Raw genomic sequence first — 15,475 nt, 5'->3', positions numbered from 1 at the left:
GATACCGTGGTCATTTTCTCAAACACCCTCAGGTTACCATATTACCATTACACGGCCCAACCCTATAGTCGGTACATGCAGCCTTGTTTCTTAAACGTCTGACATACTCTATATACGGCGGATGACAAACCTATCACATAACTGGAGTGGTTCTCAACCTTCTATTGCAGTGGCACGCCTACATAATGTCACAAAATTGCAAGGCACTTATTTGCGTTTCACATCAAGCCTAAACGCAGCCACATAAACACCAACATTGTCTTCGAAGTTGATAACCATTATGAAAAACATACATTTCAATCTATTTAATTCAGGCAAACATCCCACAGCAGGCCATGATCGAGTAATTTCTTCACAGCAGGATCCCCCGTTCACAGCACAGCACCCCTAAGCTCACTTCATGCCAAGGAATAACATATACATTTCTAAGTGCTCTTATAAGCCCTAGGCTATCGCTTGTTTTAGCTTTTAAAATGTGTTATTGGTAATTCTACACATGCAACAGAGAAGTTCTACAATTCACATGACCATTACTCAATCTGCTGAACTTATCCACCCGGCACTCACATCTCCAACACCTGTGTACAAGCTGCACTCTCTGAGTGCTCTCTTCTATCTCTCTTTTCTTTCTACATTGTTAAGGGCTTTTTGCACTTCATGTTTCTGCCAGCGTTGACTTGAGACAGCTTTCATCTCCACCTGGCTGGCTACAGTACACCTCTCCAACATCGGCCCACATACATGAGCTCTCCAGACATTTACGGGAAAAACCTGCTATGATCTACAATGTTTTCATGACTTTCACCACGGCCTGGATTTTAGCATCACTGCTGAAGCCTAATTTATACATACTCGGTGTTGCTTGCATGCCGACAAGAACGTCAGATTATAGATCAGTTCTTGTCGGCAAGCAACACTGTCGCGCAATGTACCGGTAGTATACATTGATCTTAAAAGGTCCTTACAGCCCAGAAGTGACGCAAATAAACGATACAAAAATACATCTTCTGCTAATATCAATATAAAACTATGTGGATAATTTTATTTGCCATTATAAATACATCACTTTATCGCTGCCTAACATTCGTTCAGTGTGGCTTTACTCACTAACGGCAGGAAATAAATGCTCCTGGTGTCGTGTAGACCTTAAGACTAACCATGTGGCTGTTCTTTCCATTCCATGTCCAGAGTCCAGACCATTACATAGAAATACAACGTTTAGATAATAGCAACTCTGTCTGACTTTCGTGTGAAACGTAGAAGAGGTCGTAATCAATCCATCCAATCTGTCATGTATTTGTTTGAGATGCATTCATTATCTGGTATCGTGGTGCCGGTGAACATATTAGTAGGGCGCTTATGGCCTATCTATACTTTTCCATCTATGGTTCAGACGTACTGAAAATGCCCTACAGATTACCGGTAACCAGGCTGTTTGACATCTGCATAACTAAGTACATTCCCTGTATGTCTGTTCCTTTTACCATTAGTATTCATGGGGCAGTCCACACACACTAAATGCTTGTGCACGTGCATGAAAAGCCACATGCACGTGCTCTTCTCTCTCTATCACGCACACGTCACAGTGTGCCTCTTAAGCCTCGTAGAGAGGGGTAACCGTGCCATCTTTCCACTGGATGAGGATCTCTCCTCGTTGTAAAGGAGGGGAGGAGTGAGGAAGGCGCATGGCGTGCTTGGTCAGCGGGGCTCTTTCGTTGGGGATGGGAGACCCCGGCTGGCTCACCTCCTCCCTGGGAGTGTAGGACTTCAACACGCACACCACCTTCTTCCTACTGGGGGGAGGGGACGGAGAGGGGGAGGGAGAGAGAATGTTTTAACCTGGCTATGCTACTTCATTTGTACTTGCTATACTTATTATGAACTTATATGTACTGTATTGGCATAGCTTTGAGCTGCATGTCATATAAGATTGTTATAATTATTTGCAACCGTAGGTCGCATTTACTATGAAAACCGGCATCTCCTGTCAGTCACGCCTCCATATATGGTCACGCGGCGTCTCGTGACACGTCACGCCACCATATATGGCCATATGGCACGCCTGGGCATCTTACTGGTTATTATAAGACCCAGTGCTGGCTGTCAGATGAAGTTTAACTTTAAATAAATGGTAAATGGTGCATTTATATAGCGCCTTTATCCAAGGCGCTTTACAGAGATTGTGCATTACATTCACCCATTCACACACACATTCATACACCGATGGCAGCGGAAACCATGCAAGGCACCAACTAGCACATCGGGAGCAATTAGGGGTTCAGTGTCTTGCTCAAGGACACTTCGACAGTAACTCTGGGGGAGCCCGGGTTCGAACTGGCAACCTTACGGTTACCATCCAGGCACTCTTCCTCCACCGAGTGGCGCGCTACGAGCTTGTAGGTCTGCTATTTTTTGAAAAATCGAACAACTGACATTTTTAGAATCTGATCTCAGGTCAGAATGGGTTCATCAGACCAGTGTGTGTCCGGCGGAAACCTCGTATGAATCTGATCTCAGGTCAGAATGGGTTCATCAGACCAGTGTGTGTCCGGCGGAAACCTCGTATGAATCTGATCTCAGGTCAGAATGGGTTAAGGGCCAAAATGGAAACAAGACCACAAGGACTTTTCTTTTTTTGGACTGAGTGTTTGACTGTACTCTGTTGCTGTTTATACATTCTGTCTAATAAACAATTCAATCAATCAAAGGTGTGTGTTTGGGGGTTACAGTAATGGGGGGAAAAAATATATAGAAAAGCATATTTGTGTGCTGTTTGACTATGAAAAAAGTAGGCCTACACTGAGTCATTTTTTTTTTGCGGCTTACGCCTTTATTGATTTTTTAAGGGATAGAAAGTAGGCTGACAGGAAACGGGAGAGAGATGGGGGGATGACATGCAGTAAAGGCCGTGTCGGGTCCGGGAGTCGAACCCGCGGCACACCGCGACTGGATCACCAGTCCGGTGCCCAGACCGTTACGCTACGGCCTGGGCCTACACTGAGTCATTTGTACAAAAGGAGAAACGGCTCGTTCTCCAGAGTCATTGTCGTTCATATGGTGTGTTCCATTTCTACGATTTGTGTTTTAAACTTTACACTTCAGTGTGCTGGAAATGCTTGTTGGTGTGCAGCAAAGGCTTAGTTGTGTGTACTCAATGTGTGTGTGTCAATTGAAAATATGTTCCATTTTGGGAACGGTTCAGAGATTTGATGGCGATGAAGAGTCATCATGCAAAAGGAGTGTCAGGGTTTAGCATTTTGTGTGTGAAGTTTTCAGTTTTGTGTGTGTGCAGTTTTGAGAAAGCCGTTATTGTTTTGAAAAACGTGTGTTAATCGTGAAAAACTGTAAGATGGGAAGTAGTAGTATGCAAAACACACGGAGGCGCGCCATCTAAATTGGACTTTAACCACGAGACGCACCGCAGAGCGAGACCAGGCGAGCGAGTTGTCGTGCTGACTGAATGTTGCGAAGTCCACTTCAACCGACTCATCGCCGTTTGAGTTGCGTCCCAATAGGGACCCCGGCCACCCCCCCTAGACTCGGTACCCCAGAGACGGTTCTGCTGTCCAGAAATACCTGGTGGGCATTCCGACCATTCCGGATTTGTGGGTCTGACCGCTCCGAGGTTGCCAGATTTGATCCGGGGTGGGCGTGTTTTGGGGCGAGCATTCTTGCATTCCTACTAGGTTTTTCGTGCGCCTGATGGCACGCTCACGTCTAGGAGCAAAAGAATATAAATGAATAAATAACATTGGTGACATTACACGAAGAACTGTGACCCATAGAATTAGGTAATGGCAGTCTGCCTTCCCCGCATGTACCTGTAACCCGACATGCATTTCATCGCCAATAGCCAATCGGAAATACACTGCATGACGCGCAAGTCTCGTGATCAGGCATAGCCAATCGCCAGAAAGAATTTGTGGCGCGATAGAGAGAACAAGATTTGTGTTCTTCAAGATTTTTTTTAAATAGCTGATGGATGCGATGCGTTGTGACTGTGAGCATGTAGATCTAAGAGTGTAGGCACATAGTAGCGTCGCCGCGAAGATGCAAGATGTAGCTTAGAGCAGGTGTCACTTCCTGGTTTTTAGACAGCTGGTGGATGGAAAATTAAGCTTGCGCGCGGCTGCAACTTGCGCGCAAACTTTATTTTCCATCCACCAGCTGTTTTTAAAAACCAGGAAGCGAAGCCTGGAGGATGCATTTTTCTTTTTTTGCGGCTTAGGTGTGCTGAAAGCCTGGGTATCGAGGCTACTCACGCCCTAACCGATGCATATAGAGTTAAAGTGGCTCTCATCTCCCTCTATCAGCCACTACATCACTGTGCTGTAAGACAGTCCCTCAGGCTGTGATCAGCCACTACATCACTGTGCTGTAAGACAGTCCCTCAGGCTGTGATCAGCCACTACATCACTGTGCTGTAAGACAGTCCCTCAGGCTGTGATCAGCCACTACATCACTGTGCTGTAAGACAGTCCCTCAGGCTGTGATCAGCCACTACATCACTGTGCTGTAAGACAGTCCCTCAGGCTGTGATCAGCCACTACATCACTGTGCTGTAAGACAGTCCCTCAGGCTGTGTTTTGGTTTTGTTGCACTGTTGTTTATGTAGATGTTCATCAGGACAGAAGCACGTCTTTATCTTTGGGGGGGGGGGGGGGGGGGTTGCCTGATTTATACTGAATACGTGTTTGTGTGTGTGTGTGTGTGTGTGTGTGTGTGTGTGTTCGTTCTCACCTGTTAGCATAAACATTGACGATCAGTATCACGGTCCCCAGCACTAGAGCCAAGGAGCTCAGTACCAGCATGGTTATCTTCCAGCCCATTCCTGTGTGTGTGAAACGTTCAACACATTTTCTTTCACATCAGGATATTGTAATGATCGTTATACTCAGGAATAACCCCCACCTATCTCACAGACTCCCACACCATCTTAATGTATCAGTTCAGAGTTTGCATAGCTGGACTTATCGATTTATCACATCTTTTCTGCTTAATCTTTGAAAGGAAAAATATATATAATTTCTCTCACATCACCTATGCCAGTGCACCAGTGAACGTTTCAGAAACACTCCTTTTCATTTCATTTGCAAATGTGTTTCCACTGGCTATGCTGTAAAACATTCCTTCTCTGTTCCTTAATGTTTAGCTCCCCCTAGTGGTGATGGAGCTGTACATACATGTATGCACTGTGCTGTGTCTTCACCCCCCATCTCTCTCCCAGTTTCTATATATCAATAAAGGCAAAAATAATATCTTAAAAAAAAATCAGTTCCTACTTCTTACCTAACCCCTAACCTTTTTGACCAAATCATTTGTTACATCTTGAATGCAGCGTGACTGCACGACAACTAAAACTCACCATAGTCCATGGTGAAGAACACCATAGTGGGATCATCTGAAGATGTTGTATTGTGGTTTAAAGGAGACCGCTCTGTGACAGAGTCCATAACACCTTCAACTGGACGTGAAAGAAAAACACAGGCATTTCAATGAATACAAGAAGGCTCCAGCCAAAAACATGCTCACCCCAGGTCAAATCCGGCCACCTCGGAACGGACTCGGTATTCCTAAACTTAACCTCAGTAAAACTATATGCCTGAACCTAACCTCTGTTGCTGTTTATACATTCTGTCTAATAAACAATTCAATCAATCAAAGGTGTGTGTTTGGGGGTTACAGTAATGGGGGAAAAAATATATATAAAATAAATGTATATAATAATAAATATATAACCTCAGTAAAGCTATGCCTAACCTAAACCAATTTCTAACCTTAACCTCAGTAAAACAAATACAAGAATGCAAGAACCGCTGGGGGTGAGTGGTCCGCAAAAAAGGACCGCTGGGGGTGAGTGGTCCGCAAAAAAGAACCGCTGGGGGTGAGTGGTCCGCAAAAAAGGACCGCTGGGGGTGAGTGGTCCGCAAAAAAGAACCGCTGGGGGTGAGTGGTCCGCAAAAAAGAACCGCTGGGGGTGAGTGGTCCGCAAAAAAGGACCGCTGGGGGTGAGTGGTCCGCAAAAAAGGACCGCTGGGGGTGAGTGGTCCGCAAAAAAGAACCGCTGGGGGTGAGTGGTCCGCAAAAAAGAACCGCTGGGGGTGAGTGGTCGGCAAAAAAGAACCGCTGGGGGTGAGTGGTCGGCAAAAAAGAACCGCTGGGGGTGAGTGGTCCGCAAAAAAGAACCGCTGGGGGTGAGTGGTCCGCAAAAAAGAACCGCTGGGGGTGAGTGGTCCGCAAAAAAGGACCGCTGGGGGTGAGTGGTCCGCAAAAAAGAACCGCTGGGGGTGAGTGGTCGGCAAAAAAGAACCGCTGGGGGTGAGTGGTCCGCAAAAAAGAACCGCTGGGGGTGAGTGGTCCGCAAAAAAGGGGGCAAGTGTGTTTTGGGGCAGACATTGGGTTACTAGGGGTGTAACGATACATTTTAACCCATTCTGAACGGGCACCCATTTTGGTGTCAGCATCATGTTATGCTTTAGCTATTTAAAAATAGCAGATCTACAAGCTCATATCGCGCCACCGAGTGGCGCGATACGAGCTTGTAGGTCTGCTATTTTTTTTAAATCGAAGAACGACTGATATTTTTTAGAATCTGATCTCAGGTCAGAATGGGTTCATCAGACCAGTGTGTGTCCGGCGGAAACCTCGTATGAATCTGATCTCAGGTCAGAATGGGTTAATAGCAATACGGTACGTATCATGATACATGGTTTACAATACGATACATGGACCATATTGGTTCATTATGGCGATCTGATTCTGATTCAATGATTTGAAATCGATACAGTAACTATTTAAAAGACATTGACATTATTTTAAACAAAGTAATTAAACCACTTTCTTTTTTTCTTCTAAAAATTGCTAAATACTACACACAAAAATGTAGTATTGATACAATCGATTATTTGCATAGCAAAACGATTCAATACTGATTATTTGCATTGCGATTGTATACGATACAATGTTGCTGTTTTCATTTCGATATACTTCGATGTTTGAAATAAAAATCGAGGCAGGCATTATGGACAACCAGGCTCTGCTGCCGTTATCATGAGCGCACCTCCCGTTCTTATGACAGCGACTGGAGGTGTGGTTTTGAGGACAACTGTTTTGAATTGCTATTATTGTTCGCACACAACAGAAACCAATGGATTGTATATTTCAAGGGCGAGAGATCACTATACAAATCCCAATCATTCTTCCTCCACACTAGGATAAAAACAGCATCTGAAAGTTTGATGGGGCATTTTTTTACACGCATGCAGTTAGAATTTTCCCATTGCATCTTATAAAATGGTAAATGGTGCATTTATATAGCGCCTTTATCCAAGGCGCTTTACAGAGATTGTGCATTACATTCACCCATTCACACACGCATTCATACACCTTTACAGAGATTGTGCATTACATTCACCCATTCACACACGCATTCATACACCTTTACAGAGATTGTGCATTACATTCACCCATTCACACACGCATTCATACACCTTTACAGAGATTGTGCATTACATTCACCCATTCACACACGCATTCATACACCTTTACAGAGATTGTGCATTACATTCACCCATTCACACACGCATTCATACACCGATGGCAGCGGAAACCATGCAAGGCACCAACTAGCACATCGGGAGCAATTAGGGGTTCAGTGTCTTGCTCAAGGACACTTCGACAGTAACTCTGGGGGAGCCCGGGTTCGAACTGGCAACCTTACGGTTACCATCCAGGCACTCTACCCCTGAGCCACCGCCGCCACCTCTTATGAGAGGTGGTGTTCTTCTGCTGCCGTTATGCACACGCATGCTGTTGCTTATCAGTGTGACGTCGTCTGTTAACCCATTCTGACCTGAGATCAGATTCGTACGAGGTTTCCGCCGGACACACACTGGTCTGATCAACCCATTCTGACCTGAGATCAGATTCTAAAAATGTCAGTCGTTCTTTGATTTTTCAAAAAATAGCAGACCTACAAGCTCGTATCGCGCCACTCGGTGGCGCGATATGAGCTTGTAGATCTGCTATTTTTCAATAGCTAAAGCATAACATGATGCCGACACCAAAATGGGCGGCGTCTAGAAGGCCTCCCCAAATAGGGAATCTGACGGTTCCCTACAAATTTAGGAGAATCTCGGTTTACAGTATATATTATATCGATATTTATTATGTTTTGATGCCTCAGAATATACTTTTCAATTCATGTGGTTAATTATCATCGGATAAAGAACTCAATGGCTGGAATAGTATAGGGTTTAGTCAATAAACACGTTTTAATGGAGGGAGACGGAGACCAGAGCGAAAAAGAGAGAGGGATATCTTATCAATTTTAGTACAAATAATACATAAACCATTTCACAAATCAGTTGAGAGATGGTTTCATGTATCATGTTGAGTCATGCTACCCCCCCCCCCCCCTCCCACAACAGATGAGGGCAGTGGGTTTATATTGATTGGTATGAAAAGCTCTTAACTAAATGAGATCCAGCCCACCCTCAGCCTGAGAGCATGCATCATTCTAATCCAATCTGCAGCCCCGATGGGAAATACAGTCGTCTATATGCGACTAGCATCACAAAATGGAGCCAATGAAAACAAACATTAAGTCGTGTAGGAAATAGAGGAAGTGGTTGTAGAATTAGCCAGAGTCGGCACTGTGAGAATACATGCAAAACGAGACGGGAGGGAGGGAGCTAAAGTCACTTTAGTTTAAAAAATGCTCAAATTTTATTCACAGCAGTAGGGCTGTCACAAATCATGAAATGGTATGATTTCTGTCGTGAAAAAAAAACATGAAACAACAGTGTTTAATATTGCGTGTTCCAAGAATAAACGAATGATCCGGGGCGGTTTGACTCATGGATATGAAGCATCGACTGATGGGGAGGAAACGCTAACACCACCGCCGTGAACAGAACTTTATGTTTTCGTCAAACAGACCAACAAATATGAGTGACTTACAATCGTAACCGATACAGACCCTGACAATTTGACCAAATGTTATTCTCCATAGAGAAATGACTTCCGTGACCTAGGGGATGAACGAGTGGCGTCAGGACTTTATATGCTCTATATTGGAGCATTTTAACAGTTAGTTGTGAGCCCCCTCTTTTGAGTGTTGGACTACATGTCATAGAAATGAAAGATCTGTGATTTCAAATATTAACATGAAATAGCAGATGTACAAGCTGTGTGTAGTAGATCAACTATTTCCCCCCTCTACAACCAAATTGATTTGGTTTAGATGGGGGTGTAGGGGGCTAGTAGGCTACTATAGAGCAGTGGTTCTCAACCTTTTCAGGCCGTGAGCCAAAATAATCATATGTCAACTGGGGACCCCCTACCCTGACAAGCAATTGGAGTTGTAGGAGTTGACTCGGTTCCACAGATAAATATTCTGAAAATAGCATATCTACAAGCTTGTAAATCGGCTATTTCTGCCTCTTTCTGATGTCTGACCAGTTTTTATAGTATTTCTTTTAGGCAACTTGTGATGCAGAAATGTCCTTTATTTCTCTTTTCTTACTTTTTTGTGTGTGGAGGTTTAAATCGTCACTTTGCTGTAATCTGGGGACACCCCCAACATCATGCGATGTGGCCCACAGTGGAGAACCACTGCTATAGAGTATAGACACCTGGGGGAAGCAGTCAACTAAGATAAGATAAGAATTTTATGTGAGAAAAGGAATATCAATATCATTGGACCTTGGCTGTCGTATACTTACTTGGTTGAGGCTGTTGATGGGAGTTGGACATGGACATGGCACTAGGTACAGAGGCAGGGTTCAGTGCTGGGTCCATGCGGCCATGAGGGTGATGGCTGTCTCTTTCACTGCACACAGTCTGGTTGTCCAGTGTCCTCCACCGACTGCCCTGCTGTTTAGGGGCAGAGTGTGGGCTTATTTAGTTAATCATACTGTAGTGGCGAAACGGTTGCCCAACTAGTGCGGACGGTTAAGTACTGGTAGGGGGGGTACGCACACTTATCCGACATGCTATAGGACCGACCAGCGCAAAACGATCGGATCAAGGTTGGCGAACATGCGTTAACCCATTTTGACCTGAGATCGGATTGTAAAAATGTCTTCTACATTCTGACAGTTTTCTGAAAAAGCTATGTTTCTATGTCAGTTGTTCTTCGATTTTTCAAAAATAGCAGACCTACAAGCTTGTAGCGCGCCACTCGGTGGCACGCTATGAGCTTGTAGATCTGCTATTTTTCAATAGCTAAAGCATAACATAATGCTATTTTTCAATAGCTAAAGCATAACGTAATGCTAACACCAAAAGGGGTTCCCGCCCAAAGGTTGGCGACCGGATTAAGGTTGGCTAACATGCGTTAAGGTTGGCGAACATGCGTTAAGGTTGGCGAACATGCGTTAAGGTTGGCGACCGGATTAAGGTTGGCGAACATGCGTTAAGGTTGGCGACCGGATTAAGGTTGGCGAACATGCGTTAAGGTTGGTGAACATGCGTTAAGGTTGGTGAACATGCGTTAAGGTTGGTGAACATGCGTTAATGTTGGTGAACATGCGTTAAGGTTGGTGAACATGCGTTAAGGTTGGCGAACATGCGTTAAGGTTGGTGAACATGCGTTAAGGTTGGTGAACATGCGTTAAGGTTGGCGAACATGCGTTAAGGTTGGTGAACATGCGTTAAGGTTGGCGAACATGCGTTAAGGTTGGCGAACATGCGTTAAGGTTGGCGAACATGCGTTAAGGTTGGCGAACATGCGTTAAGGTTGGTGAACATGCGTTAAGGTTGGCGAACATGCGTTAAGGTTGGTGAACATGCGTTAAGGTTGGTGAACATGCGTTAAGGTTGGCGAACATGCGTTAAGGTTGGTGAACATGCGTTAAGGTTGGTGAACATGCGTTAAGGTTGGCGAACATGCGTTAAGGTTGGTGAACATGCGTTAAAGTTGGCGAACATGCGTTAAGGTTGGCGACCGGATTAAGGTTGGCGAACATGCGTTAAGGTTGGTGAACATGCGTTAAAGTTGGCGAACATGCGTTAATGTTGGCGAACATGCGTTAAGGTTGGCGAACATGCGTTAAGGTTGGCTAACATGCGTTAAGGTTGGTGAACATGCGTTAAAGTTGGCGAACATGCGTTAAAGTTGGCGAACATGCGTTAAAGTTGGCGAACATGCGTTAATGTTGGCGAACATGCGTTAAGGTTGGTGAACATGCGTTAAGGTTGGTGAACATGCGTTAAGGTTGGCGAACATGCGTTAAGGTTGGCGAACATGCGTTAAGGTTGGTGAACATGCGTTAAGGTTGGTGAACATGCGTTAAGGTTGGTGAACATGCGTTAAGGTTGGTGAACATGCGTTAAGGTTGGTGAACATGCGTTAAAGTTGGCGAACATGCGTTAAGGTTGGCGAACATGCGTTAAGGTTGGTGAACATGCGTTAAGGTTGGTGAACATGCGTTAAGGTTGGTGAACATGCGTTAAGGTTGGTGAACATGCGTTAAGGTTGGTGAACATGCGTTAAGGTTGGTGAACATGCGTTAAGGTTGGTGAACATGCGCTGCTCCGTGCTTGTGGTTATGGTTAGGGTTTGAGGTAGGTTGTCGTTGTCGGACCAACAGTATGTCGAAACTAAAGCCTGTACCCCTGGAGGGTATGGTGCTCTAAGAGGATAGACTCCCGCGTTCTCGGCTGATACCGACAATATGCCTCATGTGCGACCTATTTACTCTACTTGCTTAACCCATTCTGACCTGAGATCAGATTCTAAAAGTGTCTTCGATTTTTCAAAAATAGCAGACCTACAAGCTCGTATCACGCCACTCGGTGGCGCGATATGAGCTTGTAGATCTGCTATTTTTCAATAGCTAAAGCACGACATGATGCTAACACCAAAATGGGTGCCCGTTCAGAATGGGTTAATCCAACTAGTAGATTATTTTTATAAATTTATTTTGTAATTATTATTATTCATTGTATATTATTATTATATCTTTAATACAGTAGAAAAAAAATGCATGCCAAATTTCATCCAGTTAGGAGAGGAGAAGCTTCAATTGCGTTAAAATTCCAATTTCGTCTGCTCATTTTGTCGTTTCCTCACTTCCAAATTCACTTGTATGAATTCTCTCTCTCTGCTGATTGGATGAAAATCTGAAAACTGTTATTGAACAAACTTACATCAGAATATACTGTAGAGCTATTTATTTGGCACTTCATTTAACAAAGAATATCACCTACCTACAGTACGTACACCCGAAATGAACAGTTCCCCCCCCCCCCCCAGTTATACAGTGGTTTGACAATAAACAAACCAAAGGGCTTTCTATGGCCTAGGCCTTTGTTCCCTCCGGTAGCGGTCGACTCCAGTTTCCCTGCAGACCTCCAATCTAGGTGAACAGGTCTGTGTGCAGTTAACTAGCTGCTAGAGTTAATGGAAAAAACAATATATATATACAAGGTCAAGGTCAAGGTAAACTTTATTGTCCACAAGGGAAATTTGTCTTGGGCTTTCACCCCAGCTACAGCCACACATAAAACATCAATGACAACAAACATACATTACAGAGGAAGACACAACATTACACAATTGCACACATGATGTGGATAATCAGGCCTCACGTAGTTACCGCTGTTTCAGAGCCTCGTTCAGCATCTTAGTTGATGCTGATACAAACGATTTTTTAAATCTAATGTACTTCCACTTTGGTTCTTTGTATCTTCTCCCAGAGGGCAGAAGTACAAACTCGCCATATAGAACATGGGTAACATCACTGACAATTTTTTGAGCCTGTTTTAATGTAGCCTGCTCATAAATAGACTGAAGAGAGGGGAGTTGTCTTACCCCTATGATCTTCCCTGCAGTCTGCACCAATCTGAACAATTTGGACCTCAGTTGCACTGAGAGATTACCGAACCAAACTGTGATGCCAAACCTGACCAGGCTTTCCAAGACTGCTCGATAGAACACTAACATAAATCTTTGGTCAACACCATGAACCCTGAGACGCCGAAGGAAGTGCAGTCTTTGCTGTAGTTTACTACAGAGACTGTCAACATGTGTATTCCAAGTCATTGAGTTGTCAATACAGATCCCCAGGTATTTATACGAGGAGACCTGTGAGATGGTAGAGTCATGGATGACCACAGGCCTGTGGTCACCAATACTCTTGGGGTCAAATACCATCTCCTGTGTCTTCTTAACATTAAGAGTTAGGTGGTTGTCATCACACCACTTAACAAAGTTCTGTACCTCTGAAAAGTAGTCAGCTACATCCCTATCCTTATCCAGAAGGGCTAAGATGGCAGTATCATCCGAGAATTTTATGATGTAATTGTTCGGGTTGCCACTTCTACACTCATTAGTGTACAGGTATACAGTATATATATATATATATATATATATATATATATATATATATTGTATTATAGCGATTATATATATATATTACTTTTTTTTGGTGGTTTTTTTGCGGCTTTCGCCTTTATTTTTTATAGAGGGACAGACAGTAGGCTGACAGGAAATGTGGGAGAGAGATGGGGGAGTGACATGCAGTAAAGGCCGTCGGGATCGGGAATCGAACCCGCGGCACACTGCCAGGCTTGGGCTACCGGCCAAGGTACCTGGACCGCTGAGCCACGGCCCAGGCCAGTGATTATACTTTTAATTACTTTTTGATTACAAAAAATTGGCAAAACAATGTGGGGGTCCTTGCTTGACATGAGAAAAGTTTGAGAACAACTAGATTAAATCGATTCAGTTTTAACTGTTGCACTTAAGCCCCTCCAACTGATCCAAAATGCCGCAGCTCGCTTGGTCTTCAACCAGCCAAAATTCTCACACGTCTCCCCCCTTCTCCGCTCCCTCCACTGGCTCCCGGTCGCTGCCCGCACAGAATACAAAACTCTGATGCTGGCATTCAAAGCAACCAAAGGCACGGCTCCCCCATACAGTTTCTCACAAGTATGATCGTACCCTACAAACCCTCCCGCGCACTCAGATCAGCCAACGCAGGGAAGCTGGAGGTACCTTCACTAAAAACGCCGGGACAACAACGCTCCACACGTCCCAAACTCTTCTCCCTACTGGCTCCAAAACTATGGAATGCACTTCCCATCGCAGTCAGAACTGCAGCCTCACTCCCAACCTTCCGCCGTAGTCTGAAAACCCACCTCTTCAGACTCCACCATGAAAGTATTCATAAATCATACCTGCTTATGGTCCTTGGAGAGGAACACCAAGGTGGATTGTGGGGTGGCGCTGAGGTGCAGCCCCTTGCCCAACAGGCTGAGAAGACCCTTTTTGTGGCAGGTCCATGCTTGGCTCGTCTCCCTCACCATATATACCTCTCCTTCTTCTCCGGGAGGAGGAGGCATCTCTTCAGCCTCGCCACAGGCCTGCAGGCTGACGCCCTCGTACTCTGCCCGCGGCGCCGTCAGACAGTCCCCCGTGTGCAGGTTACTGATGGCGTGCTGCTGCTGCCCGTGGTGGCCCCTCCCCCCCCCTGCGACCCCGGGGGCGACCCAGCGCCACTCCTGTAAGGGGGACCCCTGGCTGCATTCGTCCAGTGCCACCCTGCCTCCGCTGTGGACCTTCAGACATTTGCCCAGCAGCTTGTTTCTGATCAGGAAGCCAGATGCCTCTGTGAAGAATGCAATGGGAAACAGTAACTGCCGAGTGAGTGGGAAGCTTATAAATGAATAAAGAAAAGAAAAGAAAGTAGGCCTATGTAGCCTGCACAGTGCACAGTCAGTCACACACCCACACGCACGCACACGCGTTTAGTACGCGCTATTACAGAAAGCTGATGCATGGCGCCACTGTTATAAAAGATGGTTAATTTCTTATTTTATTTTTTAATGTCACATGATCCAATAAGTTTATATAGACAAATGCGCTGTGATCTCGATGTTGACGAACGTATATACACACCAGCTAAATCGATCGACAAGTTCTCAAATTCTCATCTTTCGGAAATCTCGGAATGCACCTGTCTAGAAATAATAATAATAATATTAGAAAAACGAACAAAGTTTGATCCTTAATTGATTCCTTGCAGAAATGATTGCAATTTCAAAGCTATATCTGCATTATTAAAAAAAAAAAAACGCTACAAAAAGTGTAAAAGTTATGAAATCTGTGCCATGCACACTGCGGTTTTATGCAGTTGCTACAGCGACGTCGCAAGGAAAATGGAACTCCGTGTACAACAACTTTAGGCTACAACAAAGTTAGAATCAAAGTCTACCATAGTTAGAAAAGAGTGTTACCAACTTACCATCAGCGACAGCCATAATGCAGAGACCCAGCAGCAGTCTTTTCCACATGACGATGGTGATAATACAGATGATGACATGCAGACAGTTTGTTGTCTCTCTCTAATCCAGCAAACAGTTACACTTGAGTCTATACAGTTCAAGTTTGGTAGAGCTCTGCATCCCATTACCAGGAGGGACAGACGGTCACATCCTTATTGGCTGTTGGTTGTCAGGGGAGACAATA

The 15,475-nt window shown here is 44.7% G+C and overlaps 2 protein-coding genes across 4 annotated transcripts in view; both read right to left on the bottom strand.

The window, feature by feature from the left end:
* The window catches only part of LOC310872396 (ectonucleoside triphosphate diphosphohydrolase 2-like), a 249,295-nt gene that overhangs the window by 172,718 nt on the left and 61,102 nt on the right, over positions 1 to 15,475 (bottom strand). The window lies entirely within an intron of this gene.
* Positions 1,017 to 15,382, bottom strand: LOC310872675 (uncharacterized protein). Of its 3 annotated transcripts, none has more exons than XM_083784719.1 (6): positions 15,252 to 15,382; positions 14,185 to 14,615; positions 9,726 to 9,876; positions 5,366 to 5,464; positions 4,741 to 4,831; positions 1,017 to 1,793 (listed from the first exon to the last, which is right to left on the bottom strand). In XM_083784719.1, the coding sequence occupies exons 1-6, from the start codon at positions 15,298 to 15,300 to the stop codon at positions 1,595 to 1,597; spliced, it is 1,020 nt and encodes a 339-aa protein (XP_083640845.1). In that variant the 5' UTR covers positions 15,301 to 15,382; the 3' UTR covers positions 1,017 to 1,594. The 3 variants fall into 3 exon arrangements, with proteins under 3 accessions (XP_083640845.1, XP_083640846.1, XP_083640847.1); XM_083784720.1 differs by having other exon boundaries at positions 1,017 to 1,790; XM_083784721.1 differs by having other exon boundaries at positions 9,726 to 9,873.

Source organism: Protomyctophum parallelum, assembly GCF_964188405.1.
Source record: "Protomyctophum parallelum genome assembly, chromosome: 15".
NCBI lineage: Eukaryota > Metazoa > Chordata > Actinopteri > Myctophiformes > Myctophidae > Protomyctophum > Protomyctophum parallelum.
This window is presented reverse-complemented; position numbering and strand designations above follow the sequence as displayed.

Bases quoted from the DNA above. Each gene is read 5' to 3' on its own strand.
- LOC310872675 (XM_083784719.1), bottom strand. From the start codon at position 15,300: ATGTGGAAAAGACTGCTGCTGGGTCTCTGCATTATGGCTGTCGCTGAT. The intron at 4,832-5,365 runs GTGAGTTTTAGT...TCACACACACAG, and splicing joins GTTCTTCACCATGGACTATG to GAATGGGCTGGAAGATAACC. The intron at 1,794-4,740 runs GTGAGAACGAAC...CCCTCCCCCCAG, and splicing joins GTCAATGTTTATGCTAACAG to TAGGAAGAAGGTGGTGTGCG.